General features: G+C 40.8%; 1 protein-coding gene across 1 annotated transcript in view; it reads left to right on the top strand.

Moving 5' to 3' along the window:
- LOC143378718 (tyrosine-protein kinase Dnt) overlaps positions 1 to 23554 on the top strand; it is a 135804-nt gene that overhangs the window by 38698 nt on the left and 73552 nt on the right. The window contains exon 2 of the mRNA XM_076830645.1: positions 10942 to 11069. Within this exon, the coding sequence (XP_076686760.1) occupies positions 10942 to 11069 (128 nt within the window). The remainder of the gene's footprint in view (positions 1 to 10941; positions 11070 to 23554) is intronic.

Here is a 23554-nt window from a genome sequence, read left to right as displayed (position 1 = left end):
CCGACTTTACCCGACCCGACCCGACCGCTCGGGTACCCGACACGTTCGATCACCCGCACATCCCTATATCATACCCTCTTACACACTTCTTATTTAGATTGATTAAGGAATGTTACAAAACTGAATGTTATAGTACCTACTTCGGCGATCCAAGTTTCAGTTTTGCATTATGCGTGGAAAACCAGTATTTGCTGATATACCTACTACAATATGACCTTTTTCTATTAACTATCGTAACTGTAGCATTGCTTGCAAATTAGACAACATTGTAAAGTAAATTTTCACAAATTTGCCGGCAATTCTCATTAATAAAATCTAACGAGTACCATCGAAACATTTTAAAATGGAATAAAACTTTCATCGTCAATTTCCATGTAACAGAGAAAAAACATGCGAAAAACAACGCAACTTATTTCCATTCGCAAATCCCAAGATTCCGTTATTTTTCATGGAGCCCAAACGCTGTTTTTCTTTATTAACGAACTTCTACATTTTCATACAAACACATCGGGAACTAACGAGGTTCCAGAACATTTTACTCCACCCTTTGCGCCAGGGGAAACGATCGAGTCCATTTACGAATGAATAAACAAAAGGGGACTGCTGAAAAGGAAACAGAGAGTTTACAGACGCGAGATTAGCTCAAGGATGTGTAGCGGAGCGGCGTCGCAACCCCCCATTGAGTTTTTCACCCTCGATTCTCAAGACGCTACGAATTTCCGTCCCAGACGGCCGTATCGCCTCGCGCTCCCCTATTGGCCGGGATATGTTTCCTACTAGGGATGTTATGTCCTTAATGTGTTTACCTTGGCTGCTGACCCTGATGCACCCGAACTCAACATTCGGCTCGGAACGTACATATACCTATACATACATACGTAAATAGATTTTTCATTCTCACTGCTAGAACACGCAAGTTTTTGTCACGGTGACACATTAAATGGCAAGCTGTTCATCCATATCGTGAATCGCAGCATAATTTATGTTAGAATATAATGTTTATTTATTTAAGAAAATAAAAGTTACACAGTCGGACGTCAGTATAATAATGATAATAAGAACTGTATAAAACTTAAACTAAAAATAATAGAAAAATAGTCTTTAGCGCGATACAAGTTATCCGTTCAGAGGGTTTTCTCGGACTGAGAAGCGCAGGGGTCGAGAAGACCGTTTTCCCCTCTTTTGGGTCTCCTGTAGCGAAAGAAAGGAAAACTCATAAGTTACCGGGTCCTTAAAGTCCCTGACACTCTAACTCTAGGAACAGTCTATCGTTGTACATATTCCAACAATTTACAACATAATACAACAATTAAAGGGAGTTAGTCAACTAGCCCCGGTCTCCCCTACTTGCATATCCCGAATCTCCCGATAGAAATTTTCCTCCTTTCTTTTTTACCTATAAATAATGTCTACTGAGAGTTCTTAACTTCTCATTCGTAGCTAAAAAAGGAAATGGAAACTCAGTCCGCCCCCATACGTGTGAAGACTATTCGGTTACTTGCCCCGCGCTGAGGAATAACGCCCATCAGAATTGCTAATGCCCATTAAACGGCACCATCGCATTATCTCGATGTAACTTTGAGAAACGCATCAGGTTCGTCTTACTACTCATCGCCAGTCTACATTTAAGATGCAAGCATTCCCTCGACATTAGTAGTCCGAAGTGAGTGGCAGTAGTGGCTGCCCGTTCATACGACAGACATGATTTTCTACTTAGCGCCAGCAGAAGAGGTAGTCATCGACACCTCGCTGAGGGATCCCATAACCCATCTTCCTGGTCCCTGCACTCTGCCCCATATGCCATCTCGAGTCCCGCGGGAGGAAAACCAGGCCACCCTCTTTGCGGATTTTTCCTTCCGCTATCCTAGAGCTAAATTGATAAATCGCTACGTGACCCGCTGAGAGTTCGATCGCTACGTGCAAGGGAATTTGCGTGAAATGTCTGATGGATTTGATTGCGCTTTCATCGCGTAGAAAGTACAGAGGTGGCTTTGAAGAGATCAAGGTGAAACGAGGCGAAAGATGTGATCTTTTCTATTCGCCGTAGTCTAGTACATTGCCTGCTCTTGCCTTCGATCACTTTTTAAGTTTTCAGCTTCAGAGGGAGATGGTGCTCAGGAATAAAACTTTATTATGTGTACTATCAGGTTCTCAGTGGTAAAGTATTCACCTGGAATATTTATCCGGGACAGCCTCGGCGAGATCTATTTGTTTTTAAACTGGTATATCCGCTAATTAAGGAAGCTCAATCCAAAGTGGAGGAACTACGAAGTACGAGTGTAATTGAAGGGTCGGATGCAATAAGGGGCTGGCGCTCCAAATTGGGAAAAATAATTGTCCAAACGCTAAGAAATATTGGAAAATTAAATGTTGTTAAACTGAAGTTTAAAAAATATAGTGTTGTAAAGCTCATCGCGACACACACTTTTTTTATTTACAGTTTGTTTATCCAATCATTACTATTCGAGCTAAAAATTATAAACAAAAATATTTTCATCGTCCATAATGTTTATTTCTTTAAACATAAATTGAGATAACTTCAGTTAATATTAACGGATCGTTATGAGAATTAAAACAGGGACCAAAAATCTAGGGACCACGGTTTAAAAGCCACTGACATCCTGTATTAGGTATATTCCTATTCTGAAGTTATTATCCCATAAATACTATCCACGTCGCCGTATGTATTGTATTCCACATTACCTACAAAATTACCCTTCACAATAACTCATTGAAAAAATGCAAACGAATGCACACGCATATAAATTGCAATCAGCTCCGTACAGGTGTATAACAAAGATGCTATCCTATTTCGCGTTTATTAATCCCAACGAATAAAATTCCGCTGCCTCCCTATTCTTCCGAAAATACTCAGCGTCGTGCACCTCTCACAGCAGGATATTCTTCTTCTGTGCGAACAGAAAGGGATTCCCGTGGGGTAAAATTGTACAAAATAAAAGGTTCGGTAGAAGACGCCATAATCTCGGTAACTTAATGCAAACCAACGTTTCATAACAACCCGCACCACGATTGCGTCTATTTCTTGGCCACTCGAAACCCTCGACGCCGGGAACTTAATCCAGCCGAGTTAGCTGCACGTGTTCCTCGAAGGATCACATAAGATTTATCTTCCTGAAATATTTTCCCGGGAGCATCAACCCACCGCCGCGTCGCGCTCCTCGCTACTGGAACGCAGTCACACACCCACAGACACAAAAACAAAGTCATTTTTTCCCCTGACACATAGTTAACTCTGCGAGGACTTCTGGGGCCGTGACTGATGCCACGTATTTCTGGATTCACTTACGGTGAAAATCGCGCGAGGTAATAATATCTTGCAGGGATTACAACTTTGGAATGTGATGAATCTAAAGGCATTTTTTCAAATATCTCTTATTGCATTTCGAACGACTTTCATGGATACCTACATACTATTTTTGTTATGTAGCTACAGTTACTTAACTCCTTGACCTACAACATCAAACGAGACTCGTGGTTTCTCGATCGGGCGAAACGTAAACACCAAGGGTTAAGGCACATCCAGGCGCTAATGCAAGAGTCATGAAACACTGATGCATGCATCACGATACAGGTCCTAACCCAGACCTAACCCAGACTCTAGCATCTTGCCCACGCGCCTAGCTGGTGAAAATATATAAAAAAAAATTACAAAAAAAAAATTTTGTATCATCTGTTCTTTTGTTTCTTTGTTTCCATGTTTTTATTTATTAATTTTGGTACTTTTGTGTTGTTTCAGGAATTATATTATTTTGCTGTGCTTTTTCTGTTCTTTCGAACAGAACGAATTTACAGTCGAACATGCATACAAACACAGTCGAGCACTAACGCACACATACGTATTTATGCTTTAAATCATTTTTAAGTAGTAGTGTGCTCCAGTAGCGCGCCGGTCCCCCAAAGGTTAAAAGAAATATTTCTCCTGTACAACACATTCAGGGCACGGCGTAGAAAAATGTTTGAAAGCAGGAATTCTTTCATCTCAGAATATATACAAAAAAACTAAAGATATAAAAATATGCTTTAATCTATCGGCTCACGCGGAACGAAACGTCACCAGAATTTCACCAGCTTCTTCGAGTTTTTGAAGCACTGTGCATAGCAGAAGCGGAGCTCTGAATGCGCTGGAGTCATCGTGTAGTTAACATCACTATTTGCATCCGTAGATAAAACCTCTTTCGCGGTTTTGCGCGCGTAACATTCCCGCAGGAATTTCCCTATTGGTACCACTGATAAAGTGACGCGTAAATATGTGAACGATTCTGCGCGGCGTGTATCGCGGAACACAGATACCCCCCAACCGCGTAAAATTCGCTCGAGGCTGAATGTAATTATAAAACGTGGCGGCCGCTCTCGCGTGTTGAGTTTCAGGGCTCGGCCGCGATAAAGCTTTTTTTTTATGAGTTATAATTTGCTGCGCATCGCAATGGGGGTTTAAACGCACCCGCCCGCAACAGGGCTGGCTATTGCTTTTTATTTCTCGTTAGTGTTCATAATAAACTGGCGGCCACGTTACTGTGCCTGCGTGGATTGCCGCGTTACGGGCAACCATGACGCTGATGGACGGCACGTTCCCATTTTGCCAATCGAACGGCGGCGCAATGGAATGAAACTCCGATGGATTAATTCGATCAACTTAACGCTTTGCTTGATACCCGGCAAACTGTCGTCACCAGCTTCGCTTTTTCCTATTGGTGTTTCGCTCGTAAGAATCCTGCCGCACAGTAAGTTGGCTTAATCTTCTTAGGACTCTTAAGGCTAGGCTACACATACCACTGTAAGTCGCACGACAGTCGCGCGGGAACCCTGTGACAGTCGGCCCAACGTTACGACTCAACTGTTTCGTCGCTGGGTGCGCGCAGACAGCCGACATTCTGTCGTTGCTAATCTTTCTTCCGGGGGGATTGCGACTCTCATTTGTGTGTTTTGACAAGTAATAAGGTAAATGCCCCAGTAGCTGGACACTAGTGTAAATAATACTGATTGTTACATTTAATATTCTCTTTATCCATAAGATAACTATTTTACTCAATTATTCAAATATTTAATAAAATATATTCATGTACATATTTTTTGTTTAGTAAATTTGTAACACTCGTAATAAAAATAAATTTTCTTGAACCCTCCAGTTTACGCCATTTTAGTATTGCTCTTATCTGATTTGCTAAACAGTCTCGACTTTTTCTTAAGCGAATATAATTAATAATGTTTAGTATATTGGTGCAACTAATACATTTTTAGGAAACTGGTACCTTGTAGTGTTATTTTTCTGTGCAAAGTATTTGTGATTAGGCAGGTTCAAATCCAGAACAGGCAGGGATTGATGCGTACCCAATGAGCGCTTCTACTTTCCGCCACCAGATGTCACGGTGACGGATGTCAGATCCCAATACCAAAGGTTCTGCACTCCTGGCTTAAGTTATTTAGCAGGTCGACGTAGTGTAGTTCAGGAGAAAATTACACGAATTTTTTCACTGAGATTCGCCTCGTCATAGGTTTGCTTTCTTTCGGGGAAGGTAGAGATATTTTCTTCTGAGATTTTACGTAGCCATCTCTGTTTATGTGTGTCGCCGCCATTTACTTCTGCCACTTTGTTTCTGCTCTGCTTCTTTCGCCTTTTGTAACGTACGTTCGTAATAATTATTTCGTATTTACTTTCTTCCGACTTGATAGGGAAATGTTACACCCACAGAAGTCTGTTTGATGTAACATTTTCACCATTTTCATGCACTGTTTCACGTTTACATTTTCTTTTGTATGTTCCACTTCCGAATTTACATTTCTATTTGTTTCAAAATGTACCATGGGACATTGGGATATTTATATTTCCTTAGAAAGAACGTCACTGTTTTCTGTGTTTCGATTCAGGGTGCTCAGTGTCGAACGCATTGCACAAAGGGAAATAGAATTTACTGCTTTGGCGTAAGGCGTAGTAGTAGATATCCGTATATAGTCAGACGGTTCGTCAGAGTTTTAACGAAGAACCGCCAAGAATCAGTAGTAATAGTGGTATTGGTATTTATGTCAGAACCAGAAGATGATATGTACGGCCAAGAAGACTTTCAAATATTTAAGGAAATCAATTAACTCATCGTGTTATAAAATTAATTAGTTAAATTAATTTTCGTTGAAATACATATCTATTAGTGTGGATTTCTTATGATATTTATGCACCGATATGGTTAAAATATTTGAGATATCTAAAACGCGACAACTGAATATTTTTCAAAATATCGATATTATCATCAATTGTTATTTATGCATATTAAAAATCCACTACGATATATTATTACTTCTGTTGTTAATTCGGTACGTGGTAGGTGATAATACTTCTATTTTCTTTACTTCCCTAATTTCTAGCGTAGCATAATTTACACGCTGATATCACAATAAATAATTAAACAAAGCAGACTTAAATTACAAACGAATCTAGAAATACGTGGGGTCGGTTAGCAGGTCCCCACCACGGTTAGCACGAATCCTCGAATTTAAACTGCCCTTAAAATTGCTCTCGTATCGGGCTCTATCTGATGGCACGACTGTTCGTTGGAAAATATCGCTGTGCGATTCATATTCCCAGAAAAGACACTCCATTCACGACGTGCTTTACATCGTCCAGATTTCAGGAATCATTTCCCTCTTCCTCTTACCCCTTTCTGCCGAGATGCATACGTATCCCGGATTCTGGATATTTCCCATCCTTAAAGGCATTTTATCGCGACGCTACTCTCTTCCCCATCCGCCCTTCCGTGTGGAACCTACGTGTACGTACGTTAGATCAGTGTCTCTCAAAGCGGGTGCTGCCGCCCCTTTAGGGGCGTTTAAATTATCTGGGGGGCATTAGGCATTAAGGGGGAAGGCCTGATTTTAGAAAATCTTTTCAAAGAACTTAGGTATCTATTCTAACTTGTTGCAAACTTTCGGGAAGATTTAGTACATACTTAAAAAAATAAAAAAAAACATTTTTAGGAAGTTCCCCTTAAGGGGCAGCACGAGGGCGTTAGACATAAGGCGGCGGGAATGGGGGTGATTCGGATTCAAATAACACAAGGTTGCACATGATTACCCAACAAAGATCATTATCAGCGAAAAAACTGCAATCGCATACGCAGATCTTTTTACATTAATAGAATATTTTTTGTATCAATTATATGAATAATATTCGACGGACTGCAATTTTATAATCCTCGGAATAGTCGTAACTGTTGTGATGCACAATGTTGCGTCGCTGCGACGCGACCCTAATCGTTAGAATATAACTCGTGGAAATATTAAAATGGAACACCCTGTATATGCTAGGGGATGGTTGGAATAATTTGATAGAACCAAGAGGGCGGTGGCCTGAAGGAGTTTGAGAAGCACTGACTTAGATAGCGAATGCAACTGCCACTCGTACGATCGTGCGCGTACATAGGCACGTGTATATACAAGGTGGTCCGTTAGTCTTGTTGCAATCGCAAAAGGGGATATTTTTTACGAACGAATGCCTCGACAATGTAGCACGATATTTATTCATTTCGGGGTCTTGTTTTCGATAAAAATCTGGCGCACAAGTATTCTAACTGGCTGAGACTTGGCAGAATGCAGTGGTAAATGTGATGGAACGGTTGAAATAAGTATAATGCAGTTAACTCTTTCCGAACTGAACTTTGTTTTCGAGAAAGTCGATTTTGAAGAACCGTCCAGTATTCGCGCCTTCGACGAAAGTTCCACCTTCAAAGCCCCGATTTTCTCGAAGACAACACCTGGCTAAAGACAGTCCTTTCAAAATTACAAATCATTTTTACACAACGATCCATTTCACTCAGAATTATTGTGCTATTATTGTTACACAGTCGCACGCGTGCTGTGCGAGTTTTCGAAATCGAATTTCCCGCCACGGGAGCCTAAAATGAAAAGGTGTTATTCCATAGTTTCTACTTATTTTTTCGTGAAGCATATTTTTGGCGAAACAAACGTGTTTTTTTTTTTTAAAGCGTATGATGTTAATAAACATTGCGTCAAAGAACAAGCCTCAGCTCCGATTTATTTATTTGTAACTAAATGAAAAAGAAATGCTTCATTTTCGACAAAAACGGCTGCCTAGTGCCCATAAGGACCTAGAAATTTTCGAAAAATCGATTTTTCGATTTTTATATTTCTTCGAAGGATTTTTATATCTTGAAAGTATTCCCTGAAAGTGTCAAATTAATCGGACAAAAATTGACAAAGTCATACGCGTGTAAGTAGGTAGGTGTTCGTCGATGTAGCTCTCAGACCCAAAACTTTAAACGCGTTTCCCTCAAAATCATGTTTTCAAAGACGGTGACACACATAACTAAAAAATTAATGTACCGATTTACTCGAGGCTTTGCAGGCTTATTTTAGGGTTAAAAGTCTAAGCTATATCGGAAGCTTTTCCTTTTCTTTGCCTAGATTTTGCTTTACACTCGAAAAACGAGCGATTCTTCTGCCAAATATCGATGCTTCAACTTTGCACAGCTGCCATTTTGTCTCAAGATAAGTTTTCCAAAATCGGGAATGCACCATGAAGCACCCACCCCTTTCGCCTTGCACCGCCACCAATAACAGACCACCCCGTATATCTGTCCGAACGGGGCAGAAGGAAGAGGCTGGCGGGGGAGGGTTTGTCGCAAGCGTGATATCGAATTGCGTAGTCATACGTGAATCCAGACGGATGACGCACCGATCGCCCGAGGAAATTCAGATCGTGTACCTGGCCCGTCTACGAGATTCTCCGTGAACGAGAGCAGGGACGTGTGCGGCGGCGCATAGCTTTCGAAAAGTGTTCGTAGATCATGATCCAGGAAACGTGGCGGATAGGAGGAACACAGAAGATGTAACGGTGCGGTGAGTGGGAAGAGGGTGAAAGGCTGAGGGCGGAGGGGCAGGTCTCGGTGGATCCTGCGACACAAAATCCGTCCGTGAAATACCCACGGTTATTTCGCGTTGTACACCCTCGAGATACGATCTTATCGTGGGGCAAACGTAGCGACTGTAATCATTGGATAAGTTTCTGCCGGGGGCGGATTGTTAGAGAAGTGACCGTGTCAGAGGTTTACTTAGAATCTTTGCAGTGGAGGAGTTTCTAGCACGGATTGGGGACAAAATGGAGAGGGATTAAATGGGACTTGGTGATTTGGGTGGATAATTAGTGCTCGGAGCTGAGGATTGAAGTAGAGAGGTTGTGAATTGAATATCCGTCTTGTCGCGTGATTAAATAGCACGGTATTAGATTAGTAGTAGTCTAAAGGCTGCGTTAGAATTGAAGTCTGGAAGGTACGTTGTGTGATCGAAACTGAATTGATTTTGATGGCGGGAAATATATTTGAAAGGGAAATCAAAGTAGGGTAAACGATACAGTAGTTGACCACCTAAGAGCTCCAGTTTAGGTAAACGCTACTGAATAAGTAACTCGAATTTTGTAAATGAAGTTTTGTTAGGCCAGGCGGAAAGCAGGGCTGTGGAGTCGTAGTCGGAGTTCAGAAGGAATTTCTGATTACCGGAGTCGGAGACGAAAAAATATATGCCGACTCCAACATCGACTCCATATTAGTAAATATTTATAAAAATCCCGAGTCTGTTGAGCTCTACGTGTTTATACACGCTCGCGATATATTTTTGTTTAACACTCGTACGACGAATGCGCGGTCATTTTGGCCCAACTTTGACAAATAGGTGATCTTTAGGAATTAATTAAAGGAAAACTACTGTATATAATTTAATGGGACTTTTTGCATTCTATTAATGATGCCTTAAATTATGGAAATATGTTTTTTGTTTTATAATTAATCAATGCAGACGGCACTGGGGAGTCGTTAAAGTCGAGGTGTCAAAAAATTCATCCAAATCGGTGGGACCTATATCTCTAAAAGTTATTATCCGATTCGACTGAAACTTTTTTTATTTTGAAGAATATTCTCCTGGCTAGGCGGGAAACCAGACAAATTACAAACATGACATTTTTTTAGAAAATAATGACACTTGAACTCTGAAATCACTTTTTCCATATATTTTTCGCCATCTTAACGCGTTTAAAAATTATAAATTTTCCTTTTTGTTTTAATTTTACTGGTCTATCCACGAGCCAGAGGTATATTCTTCAAAATAAAAAAAGTTTCAGTCGAATCGGATAATAACTTTTGGAAATACAGGTCCCACCGTTTTGAGAACACTGTTTCGAGAAAAACGCGTTTAAAGTTTTACGTGGGCGCCGAGTGGCCGGGTGTTACCCATGCATTTGGCGCTACTCAAATGCCTATAGCTTCGGGAATTTTACGAATTTCAACAAATCTTTTTAAACACGCATTCCTAAAATGTTGAATATTCGAAAAATGAAATAAAAGAAAATCAACTTTTAGACCGGACCCTCCCCTTAAGCAGTTCCTAAAGGATGACAACAATTTGAACATTCTTGTAAAGGTTCCCTGCGATATTTATGTTAAAATAAAATTGCTTAATACTACACTAGCGTTGCACTTTTTGCAATAACTCACGTGTCTTAAAATAGATTAAATTCATTTAAAGATCATAGGTACAAACTTCAAATGTTGAATTATTTTAAGGTGGACATATGTAGATCATTTCAAATGAGTGTATTAAATGTGTGTGTTTTTTTAAATATTTTAGTACTATGAAAAATTTCTATATTTTGTCACAATGTAATATATTTTTTATCACACTTGGCCATAAAGTGGTATATTTTTGCAAAGAAAAAGCTGGCAACCCTAGTACACGTGTCTGTTACACGAAATTCCGGTCAATATCCTCATCTTGCAGACGGAAGGTCACACGTACTATACCTTTGTTCAGTTAATTCATGAAGACGGGTGAAAGGGAAACGTCCACGTGTTGGTTTGCATCGACCTACAGCTTTTTCATAATTAATCGACCAATCGATGCGCATGGCTGTTCTGTTTTCAGGACTCGAAGCTGAGTTGTACTACGTCAGGGAGGGGGTGGTCAATACGTACGCGATGAACTTCGTTGTTCCAGTACATGCAAATATTGCAGATCTTGAATTCTCCTGGCAGAGCCTCGCTGGACAACCGGTAAGTCCATTTGCGAAAAAAAATCTCATTTTAATTTACCGCAAAAATATCTACACTGCCGGTCAAATGTTCGGAATTACATGCTGATTTTCATTAAAGTCACATCGTATGGCATATTTTCGCCTGATTCGAAGGCAATAGTATGAACAATGATTGTAATTTGTAATACTCTTTATTTCAAAGTTTTTTTTTAATATCTCACCACGCGATCTGGGATGATGTCAGTACACACACAACCTATCCCGTCCATTTCACTGTGCAGCTATTTCTGCTCCACCTAATCCCTCTGTTTCACGGGTTATCTGTTACCTCCGCCTTGTTCCCTAAAAAGATACCCGTCCATCTCGTCTGCAGCTTATAATGACAATTCGGGGCACGATACTCTCCCACGTAGTACGTACATGCCCCTACATTTGCTGGGAAACGTGCACACGTATATAAGCCAGTGGGGGCCGAGGAAAATGCTTGCTCCGGCCATTAGCGAGGTGCAACAATGCGGAACAAAGTAAACACATGAACCGGCCGAAATGGTAACTCACGGCATGCTCGTTTGCGTTCCCGAGACCGGGACGGATAGCGGTGGTCCGTCACGGCGGTTCACAAGGTCCGGGGGCTGGAGGGGGTGAGTTTGTCGACCGGTGGGGTTATACAGGAGGGCTGTATCAATACTCTATCAATATGAAATACAAACAGGCAGTATTCGAACGGGGGCGGTGGTTGGGGGGCAGGGATCGGGGAGAGGAGGGAGAAAGGGTGGCTGATATAAAGCGTGCAGCTCGGTGTTGCGTTCCCTTCGGTCACCAAGGAAACCGAACGAGACCCTGAGACCCTCAGAAACGAGCGTCACGAGAGAAAACGCGAAAAGTCGTGGCTCTCCCTTCCCCTTCTTCTGTAGCCTCTCGCTCTATCCATCGCTCTGGTCGAGGGAACGTTAAACGCCAAGGAAATCGGGCCTACGTGCCTGTCGTTACATGCTTCGGTTGCCGTGAATTCCGTATTAATTTCTGACGAGGGGCTGCTCCACTTTATTGCCGGAAGTAATTGTTTGGTTTAGTGTCTTGAACGTCGTGGAAGGGGGTGGCGGTGCTTATTAATGGTAATTGAATACGATGTTCTTTAACCCGTGCGGCGCGTTGCGTGTTCCATGGAGGATGTGATTATACCACCCGCGAGGATCGTAGGCTTGTTACGGGGGCACGTATTATCGGCTTTTTGGCAACGTCGTCTTTAGAGCTTCGTGCAATTACTAAATTTAATTCTGGATATTCTACTTCTGCACATAAACGTGTGAGGAAGTTTTGGTTTAAAATAAAATTTTGGTAAATTCAAGCGGGGATAGATGTAGGTAGGGGAGACCTGTACAAAACCGTACACCAAGGCAAAATCGTATACCATACTTATTTCTAACAATGAATAAAAAAAATAACACTGTCAATTGTGTTTAGACATATTGTAGTGTTTGTCGACGGAGATTTGTCACGAAATACGTATGCTCCAGCGAATTATCAAATCTATTTTGTTCTGAAGCGTTTTCATCTTATTTTCGACTGATTTCAAAAGTTTACTGTAACGTTTTGGTAATTAGTAGATAAAGATATTGGGTTGGCAACTAAGTGATTGCGAATTTTAAATAAGAAGGAAAATTCAAAAATTTTACTTGAAAATATAACTTTATTAAATTAGGTATTGCCCGTTTTTGTCGACGACCTTTTGCCATCTTTCAGGCAGTCTCATAATTGCATGTTCATAACACTTCTGATTTCTGTCAGCAGAAAACTGAATTAAATAAGATTTCACATCATCAGCGTCATTAAAATTTTTACCATTTAAGGAGTTCTGCATGGAACGAAATAAATGGAAATCTGAAGGCGCAAGGTCAGGGCTGTATGGTGGATGTGACAACTCATCCCAACCTAGCTCCAATAATTTTTGGCGAGTGACCAAAGATGCGTGGGGCGTTGCATTATAATGTTGGAAAACAACACTCTCCCGATTTGCCAATTTTGGCCGCTTTTCTTGAACTGCATCGCTCAGTTTGGTGAGTTGTTGAACGTAGACGTTTGAATTAACCGTTTGGTTTCTTGGTAAAAGTTCGAGCTGCAGAATTCCTTTATAATCCCACCAAACTGACAGCATAATCTTTTTTTGGTGAATCTCAGCTTTTGCTGTTGTCTGGGCTGGTTCATCCTGCATCACCCACGATCTTTTTTCGATTGACGTTGTTATAAACTATCCACTTTTCGTCGCCAGTAATCAGTTGGTTCAGAAATGGATCAATTTCGTTGCGTTTCAGAAGCGAATCGCAAATACTAATGCGTTTTGTCAAATGAATTTCCTTAAGCTGATGAGGGACCCATAAATCGAGTTTACAAATAGATATAAAAATTTATAACCATTGTAAATCAGCAACATACATGCAAAGTTTTGCGATATTAACGGAACCGCTGTTTCTTTTATTCTGCGCGTGATTACCTCTTATCAGAATGACAATAATACTACTGCAGAATACGCCCAGCGAATTCGTCGAATCCACGAATTTCTACGCGGCGAAACGTCGATGGTGTGGAGTTACATGTTGTACTCGAGTAAAATTGCACGGCTGCGTGACGCTCGTCGAAAGGGGTTACATGTATCCCGGGTATACTGTTTCGGTGACGCTTTATCGTCGCTGCGGGAGCAGGAGAACTAGCCTTATCCCGCGGGAGCATTTTCCATCCCTTCGTCGCGTTATCTCGTGGATATCACAGTAGGTTCGTTAACCGCGAAATCTCGCCATTCTCACGGCCACGGGAACGCCGTTTCTCCTTATCTCCTTTGCCTCAAGACAGTCCCCGTACCCCCTTGCGCCTGCAACACCGGATCCAGATAAAGAAAAGTAGGAATTAGTTCTATACACCGAGGTCCGTAATTAATGGGACCTCGTTACGCTGCAACTTTCCAAATTATTTCTAATAAAACTGTAACGCTCGCCTTTTATCTAACTGATTTTTCTTTCACTTTCTCCACGGCATCTACTAGTAGGTATCTATGTAATGGAGTGGTAATAAGGTAACCCTGATCTAAATGGAACAGAGTCTTTATGCCGAGTAACCTCTTAAATCAGCAGAAATTGGGACATTCACCTTACAATACAAATTTAAATATTCACTTCATTTACAGAAATCAATATTTATCCTGTCACTATACGTGGACTTTATTTGAATTGCGTGCAATAGTCTGAACAAAAATTTACGTTACTTAATAATATTTCAATTTCGAATTAACTGTTTAACATATAATATTAACAACTAAACTTTCAAGTTTAATTAAAATTTATTATTTTTTAGAAAGAGATTTACTTCTCTGTAAAATATCTAATACTTTATAATAAATTCTACCCTTTGCGACTTAGTCATAAGCATTCGTACAAAGTAATTTTATGACAAATGAATATTTCACTATATTTGTTTTATTCTGCCCTTTAGTAAAGCATTTCCATGTTCTTAACTTTCCATAACAAAACCCAGTACTTTGAAATATCAATTACACTGTTGATGACGTACTTGCACTGTGTAATCTATTAGCACACATCAACTGTTGAGGAACGTTCGTCTTTCACGTATTATAGCAAACTGAATTTTCGTTTTAGTAAATATGCTTAAATTTTTTTAAGCGCTTCTATCTATACTGTTCATACTTTGACGGTTTAAAGAGTTCTTTATTCAGTTTCATAAAATTCTCCGTAATTCTTAAATCTGCTAAAAAAAACTACTACTCCACTGACAAATGTCCCGGTCATTCACATGCTTCATCAATTTTGAACTCTTTTGTTGTTAAAGTTCTATTGAATCCGTTTGATAAAATTCAGCAGCGAAGAATTATAATTTCCGAAAAGTAAATACAGCGGGGAAATGTCCTCGCATAAAAGTGTGAGCGAATTGAGAACTGGATAGGGGATGGCCGAGGGAAAGTCACAGATGGCAATTTACATTGGAATTGTTCGACACGATGGAACGGAAAATGCGATGGAATCCAAAATGTGATTCCAGAAAATTGTCTGCTAAGCGAGACGGAACTTATTCGATCAACGAGGAAGGTGTTGCATTCGAGTCAAGATTTTCAGCAGTAATACGAACTTATCTCGAAGCCCGCGCGGTGTTCATGGAACATCGATCAATCTCAGTTACACGTTAATTTCATCCTACCGCTTCACAGGGTGTCCCCAAACAAAACGACTGCAGCTTTGGAACCGATAGAAAATATAATTTTGAGTAGGGGAAGGTTGCCTATTTTCGACCACTTTTTTATTTTTCTCTCCTACACGGGCATAACACATTGCAGGAAGCAAACAGAAACGGAAAAATGATCTACATTTCATGTATATTTTATCATATGATGAATTTTGTACTTGAAAAAGTAGTTGTGGGGAAAAAGCGATTATGTTCATTAAAATGCACCAAAATTTTGAAATTTCAATATTAAGGTCTAAGTTTACGTTGAATTCTTAAAGGCGCGACATTTGAACTTGAAAATTGCCCGGGTTGCGATGCACCCCGTGTCACCACGAAGGGTTAAATCGTTGCAAATTAAGAATATCCATGGATTTCATTTATTAATGTTTCCTGGTTAAACATTATGGCGTATAAAGTTTTTCAACAATTTAGGATAACTAATTTAGAGACACTCTGTGTACAATAGTTGCCCGTGCCCCGTTCGCCTGTAATTTTGTCCCTTTTGGAATGGGACTTTGTTTAACTTGGAAGGAATTTCTGCCGCCTGACTCACCATGTCATTTCGTGCCATATTTATCTGCATCCTGTGATCAAGCCGGGACTATATCCAGGATCGTGCAGCGTCTAATCTAATCTGATCTGGACCAGAAAGTTCGATCTCACCCTCGTGACTCACGGCACTTTGTTTCTTTTATCTACCGAACTATCGCTGCCGAAGCGAGCGTGCCGCGATTCAGTTGCTGAGGTTCGATGCTCGTCGATGCCTATCTGACATCGTCAAACGTACTCCTCGTTTGTCAGACGTGGCTTCATTGTTGAAACGCGATTAATAACGAGGTGGCGTTTAGTGCCAGTGGAGCGGATTGAAGTGAAAGTAGATGAGACGATAAAGATTAAATGTCGAGAATAGCATCCGCGAAACTTTTAATTTCTATGATCTTTTGTGTATTTTGAGTTAATAGTGCCGTTTTCTTCCTCTTCTTTTCAAAATAATTTTATGATCATGTCGAAGTGTACTTCTATATCCATGTACAAGGTGTTTCGTTTATCTTGAAGAACCTAAATAAATTACAAGTTTCTTCTTCTTAAATTATTTATCATAAACTTTTGAAAATCTTTAAATGGTCACTATATCGCGCATGGGTCCATTTGGTTTTCTTTGTCAGTTCTAAAATGTTACGAACAAAACTATATAGGAAGGGATATAGTATATATTTTATGACGTCAAATATAATTAATCTGTATAAAAAATGGTATGTACATAAAGAAGTCACGACTCGGTCGGCTCGCGATGGATAGTACGCGACGCGACCGCCAGGCGGCGACCAGGCCAAGCACTTCTCGCGCTTCTTCTGTGCTTTGTTAAATTTCACAATGCACAATAATGAATGATTCTCTATTATATCATAAATTTATATTTTTTAAAAACATTTTTCATACTTTTTCATTAAAAATGAAGTATTTATTTTATAAAAAAAACTACATTTTTTGTAGTTATTACATGATCCCGCCATAAGGCGGTGCCCCAGAAGGTTGCCCTGGGGAGCCCAGACGTCCTACAAATTGAAAACAGACATCGGTTTCGGTTTCTTCATCCCCAAATTAGACTAGTCCAATTTTTCCAACTGAGTTAAAAATCTATGGACCAGAGGGTTAAGCTAATATATTTAAAATTTAATACACATCAAAACAGAGTGGTATAATATAGAAATGCTAATGGGAGAAACTTCTAAACTGTATTTACTAAACACATACATAGAAAACCTAAACGAAGCTAGTGATTCTTTTCCTAACCTTCTGAAATTCAGACTTCACTGCACCAAGGCCGTATTTAAATAGGCAATTACAAAGCTCAGCATTCAGATCAAAGAAGCGTCGGGAAAGGAAGTTCTCCGGGCAAAACTCCTAACGGGAATCGCGCATAAAGCGCTGGAGAGTCATACAAACAAGAAGGGGGTCTTAAATTCCCAACGATAGCACCCTCGATTAAGCTCCGGATTCCTGAAACAGCGAATCGAGTTGTCCCGCTTTATTTTCTTCCCTCTATTCGGTTTCTTTCATCGTTCCTTTCGTTCTTTGTTTTCAGTTCACCGAGGCGAGCGAAAAGAAAGTTATTGGTTGCAGCGAACGAGGGGGAAAGGCGCAGGGGTGGGGGCGGGGAGGGGGGAGGTATAGACTGAAACGAAGTTTCTCATTGAAGTGGGGTGGCACAGGCGGAATTGGGGATGATTTGTGAATCATCCACTTGTTAGGCGAAAGTTCGTCGCCACTTTTTCCCCCCGAGCTAGGACCTCGGATGGCTAGTAGGGCGCGCGACGTCCTTACCGTGATGGAGGGGCGTTTCGCTCTAGAATTGTGGGGAGTTGCTCTCTATCCTCTTCCCTTTTCTATTTACTTATTAGTCTTTCTATTGCTTTCAAATTTCTGCCCTTGCTCTGGACACTTCTCTGTTTCTCGTTTCTTACGCATGTAATACCTCTTCGCCCCCTTCGCCCCATCCCTTTCGAATATTCGTCTGTGAGTTCACCTTACAAAATCTTTTGCCCCCGTCTCCTCGTTAAACTGTTCGTCCTCCTTCTCCTTTCGTTGAGCTTCCTCACTCTCGCTGTCGCGGGTTCTCTCTTCCCCGTCTCGTTCCACGATCGAGTGGCCGGGCGGGACCAGCGTGGGGAGAGAAACGCGCCCACCCCAGGGCGACAATTACTTGTAACACCGTCGTCGGTCTCTCGGGGCCGATGGGAACTCGATGGGGCGTACTTTCGGCCAAAAAAGGATATTACTGCAGCCTAGATCGACTCTACCCCATTGCGCGGAAGGGCACGACCTGTCACCCTTGTCTTATCGCAGCTGAATGTGGCTGATGACCCGTCAGAAGCCGCCCTTGATTCGAACGTAGCATATACCGACGGGGACGCAGTGCGCAAAAGATAATAGCGGATATAATTTGCGTTTCCTGCAAAATATTGTCGAATAGGTATGGAATGCTGATAACTTATGTGCGCTTAATTTGTGACCGAAGAGGAAAAGAAATCCAATTTTATTTAAATACAATTAATTTCCAATTTCATTGTTTCATGTTGGTTCTTCGTTATACATTTTCTGTTTGTATTGTAATTTAAACAGTTTGTACAGCATGAGAATGTATTTTAAATCACGGGATCATTTTTAAACAAATACCGATGAGATTATTCACTAGTATATTAATATAGCTGACGCAATTATTTTTGCAGGTACTTATTATTATTGCAATTTTTTACATCAGTGCTTATTTATTTTTAAGTGTTGGAGTATCAACCTAATATTTGCATTTTCACATGAAATAATCAAGAAACTTTACTGACAATAATCTCCCAAGATTATTAAGAAACTCCAGGATTGTCAATAAAATTTTCAATATGAAATGTGATGTGAAATTTTTGAAAAACAAATTATCAAACTAGGGAATGATAATTCGCAAATTTATTTGATATTACTTACATGTATGAAAGTCTTGTCTAAATATTACTTAACTGAAAGCTTATTTTTAAATTCCAGTAAATAATTACGAGAATTCGCGTCTGTAGATTTTGCAAATCTGAAAACTACGATATTGGTAATAGGTATTAAAAAATCTACACACATGCTAACTATATTTGCTATTTGAGTTTACAGGACACTTAAATTGTAATAATTAATCTGTACTATTATATAAAATTAAAGTTGCATACTTTGAAATGCGGTTTCTCAGTAAATATGAACTGTACCCACAAGTGTGTTACATCACTTTGTTCGTCTTGGCGAGAGGAAGGTTCTAACGTTTTTATTTTTTTAAAATAATGATTTTTAAATAATAGTAGATCGCGAGGCGACCGCCAGGTGGCGACCGGGCGAGCGCTTCTCGCTTCCGAAATAGCACCGTGGCGGGAATAAGTGGCGGAGGGCTCTCGAGTTTACAGATTGCGGAATACAGATTATGAATCAGTCATGCTAATATTTCGGGCGAAGCAGAGGCAGGGATGCTAGTTCACTATAAAGACGAATATACAAAATGTTATTCACTTAGAAAAATCATTTAGACTGTTGAAAGTAGGGATGAACCGATACCGTCAAGGTATCGAAACTTTTATTCATAACTTGTATCGAAAGAAAAAAGTATCGATATCTATTCAGTATCGAATCAAAAGTATTGATACCTACTTATATCGCAAGAAAATTAGTACATATTTTTGTTTATTAATATATTTTATTAACGAAGACGTATTTTATTTTACTATTATTTAACGAGGAGTAGCCTTTATTTACAACGAAGTATATAAGTAAGTACGAAGCAGTCTATAATAATTAATCTATATAACGGAAGAGAAAAAAAAATAAACAGTCGTTTCGCGGCATGGAAACAAGAGAAGTGGAACATATAATAAGATAAATACATAATTGATAAAATGATATATACGGATGTTTATCACACCAAAAGAATGCAGAAAAGTGTGTGACGAAGTCACGTCCCGCGCCGCGCGAGCGTACAGCGCCGAGACAATAGACCTAGTTCGTGCCGCGACCGCCAGGCGGCCGCGGCCCCGCGACTGCTCTCGCATGCGAAATTGTACGGCCTCACGTCATAAAGCCCCGACGAGCGAAGTCAGTAGCACTGGTGCATGATAGCTAAACCGCTTCAAGCAGTAAATCCAGCGCTCGATTTTTGGAACTCCCGAGGTGTGCGAGTTTCGGCCATCGCCATATTGTGCCATTACCAGCCTCTATTCGAAATAGGCTGAGAAAACAATCTTGCGCCCTACCTACGTCGTCAGAGAGGAAGTGTCTCCGCGCCATTAGGCCAGTACCCCATTGCACTCTGAACCTCTATTATACGACTCCCGCGCGGGTGCGCCTTATATGCCCTCCAGGGTAGAACGTGCAACAAACTCCGCATCCCACTTCCCAAGCTCGCCGCTGCCGCGAAAAAACGCTCCGTCGCGACTAACCCTAGCGGAGTTACCGCACGAGACTCATCACCGCGACCGGACACATACCTCGCACCTGTACTAGAGACAGACCAAATAAACAACCGGTAACCCGTCTCGCCAACGGAGACCTTCACAAATGAAAGGAAAAATAGTATTTTATTAACAAATATTTATTTAACATATAAATTTATAAAAAAATGTATGTTCTGATACGAGTACCTTTTTCCGATACCAAGTACATATCGCAGCCGTAGGTATCGATGCTAAAATTACTCGGTATCGAAACGAAAGTATCGAGTATTTACTCGTATGTACTTGGATCGGTTCATCCCTAGTTGAAAGTATTTGAATAAAATATCATTTAGATAGTAAAACTTCGATTTTTCCTAGAAATTTATCTATCAACGAAGGAGAGCAAAAGAACACAAATAAACAAAAAAATCCAGTTTACTCAGATCCTGGTTCCACGTTCCCAAACCCATATAGCATTCGTTATAAATTATTAAGCATAAAACTTATTCAGAAAACTCGAACGCGTCTTTCGTAACCTAAAGTCTAATTAAATCAGTGAAACAAGCCGAAAACGAGTACCCGAACACATCGTATTCATAAGTTCGGTACATATAACGATAATAAAATCGAGTCGCCAGCATAATTTATTCATCGTCTTTCCCTGGTTACATAAATTATCTCCAATATACCGCTGCCCCGTCTCAATTGAAAATAACTGTTTCAAATGAAATTATACGGAGCTACCAGTGGCGCCCCCCCCCCTTGTTACAAAACAAACTCCGTATAAAGTCCGCTCGAATCCTCGTTATCAGACAGACGTTCATTTTTCATTTTAATAGCCGCCTCCCGAACACCAAGCCCGAGCACCCGTTAATTAATTAAATTGAGACCGCAAACAATTTATTACGTCACGCGATAGGTGTACGCGGGAACGTGGCCTCGCGCGCACGTGCATGTATACGTACGCACTCTTCCGCGCACGTATGCGCGCGTGTAGGCATGTTCACACAAACCCTCCGTGTTTCTGGCTAACGCGGACGAGGTTCGTCTTCGAGACAACGATGACGGCAATTTCGAATTAATTGCAAATTCGCTGAGATCACGGGCTGGTGACGCTAGGTGATTAATGCCCGCCCCTGTTGTTAATCCAGAGATCGACCACACCCTTTCCTTCGCCCCTCGTCCTTTGGTAGCACCGCCAACGCCACCCCCCTACGCTGCTTTCTTCCTCGATGCGCGTCACGCCGAGCCACAACGTGCCACGCGGCGCCGCGTCGCAGCGCTTCCGTATGGTAAGTCCTGTGGGATAACAGCCCTGCGTTTCGGATAACAGGGAATATCACCCACGGGGACACCCGACACCAACGGTCTACACGCCGCCTAGCCCGTGACAAACGCACCCACCGCGGATTATACGACATAATCGCTCGAAAGCCGAACATCCGACGCGGTGCGGCGGACGGACGACGCGATGGACGGACGGATGCGACGCATTGTAATTTCCGTGCCGTTGTTGAGGAACTTTTCGAGGGCTGGCAGGCGAGATTGAGGAGGTGAACTTTCGACGGCAGGGTTTGTTGATATGGTTGTAAATGATCGGATGGCATAGCGGTAGTGGGGAGTGGTTTATGATTAAAAGCTGATGAGAGTTGTTTTTAATCGACTTCAAAAAAGAAGGAGGTTACTCAATTCGTCACGTATATTTCATTACGTGTGTACAGTTAGTAAAAAAAGTATTTGGACACTTTTTAAAATCGCATAACCTTTTTTAGAATTGATCCAAACGACACGAGTTTTTTTTTTAGAAGCTAGAAGGATTGGTTTGCTAAGTGACGTGTTTCGTAGTGTTGAAAAAAATGAAATTGGTCGGAATAGCAAAAAAAAAGAAAATAGTAAAGGTAGTTTTTTTAAATCTTTTTTGCGAGACTGTAATGAAAATTAAAAAAAAAGCGTTTGTAGATTGAAGTAAGTTGTATACATTCCTAAAATTTCATCGAAATTTTTAAATTAATTAATTCCCGAAATCAGCGATTTTCGACCTTATTCTGCGATCTTTAAGCGTTTATAGCTCAGAGCAACGTCACCTAATTTTCACCAGCACTATACATTTATTGGTAGGTATATTAATATAAGTACAAATACGGGAGAAGCTCTTACTATTGGTGATCTCAAAGATGCAACAAAGGTTAGGCATCTCATTAAATCAGCAATAATCAATTAGTCGATTAAAAATTTTATCAAGGCAGACTAAATTAGAGACTAAATCAACGACCTTTGTTAAATTGAAAATTAGTGATATAGGTTAATGTAATATGTTGATAGCCCCAGGATACGCTTTGCAAATTCCACAAACTTATATCGTGTACTTTCAAGAACTTCGGCATTTTTTACGCAAAGGATTCCAAATTAAGGAGGCATATTTAACGAACGAGTTCCTTCAGGCTCAGCATCGAGACAAGAGGTAGATTTGGAAATTGAAATATCCCACACAAAACGGTGCGAAACTTTGTCCCGCACCGTCTGGGGTGTTCGGGACCGACCAGCCAGCGGGGAATCATCGTGGGAGGAGTCAGGCGTATCGAGTAACTTTCGATTTCGAGCAAGTTGGTAGCACATGCCGTTATCACGCGCGATATCGTTGTACATTAACTTTTCGTGTTCTCCGCGGAGTTCCGAAACTTAAACGCTCGCTCGACAAGGCCTTAAGACTCGAACGTGGACCGCGTTTAAACTGGAAATTTTGTGTATACTGCATAATGCGATCTTATTATGTTAAGGTATACGGTAAGCTGCGATGGTCTCGGCAGGGGGAGTGAATGCATAATACAGTCGCCGATCGGCAGCTTGGTAGACAGTTTGATTCTCGATCTCGAAGTAGATGGGAAACGCCGGCTGCGCGCAGTATCCACTCGCACGATCGGCAATAATAATGAAGTACTTACTCTCTCCGTCTGTGTATACTTAGCCTCGCGAACGAATGGGAAAAATGGAAGATTACAGTAACTCGATGTAGCTACCGATAGGCATTATTCAACGGAATAGACGTGGATTGAGACTGAGATTGAAGGATCAGAGTTTAATACGAGTATTAGAGTCAATGCACACGAACGGCGCGGCGTCGCACAGTGGTTCGAGTATACTACATGCTAGCTGGACAAAATTATTTTTTCGCGGTATTGGGTTTATATGGGGTTCAAATTGTATCGCAGTTTATTGTTTCACCAAAAATATCAATAAAATAAAAATATGACTAATTCAGTAAAGGAACAAGAGCAAACCCACAGTACATATTGTGCTTTAACTATAATTATCAGTTATA

This window comes from Andrena cerasifolii, chromosome 2, assembly GCF_050908995.1.
Source record: "Andrena cerasifolii isolate SP2316 chromosome 2, iyAndCera1_principal, whole genome shotgun sequence".
NCBI classification, from domain to species: domain Eukaryota; kingdom Metazoa; phylum Arthropoda; class Insecta; order Hymenoptera; family Andrenidae; genus Andrena; species Andrena cerasifolii.
Note: the sequence above shows the minus strand (reverse complement) of the source record. Positions and strands in the feature narration are given on the sequence as shown.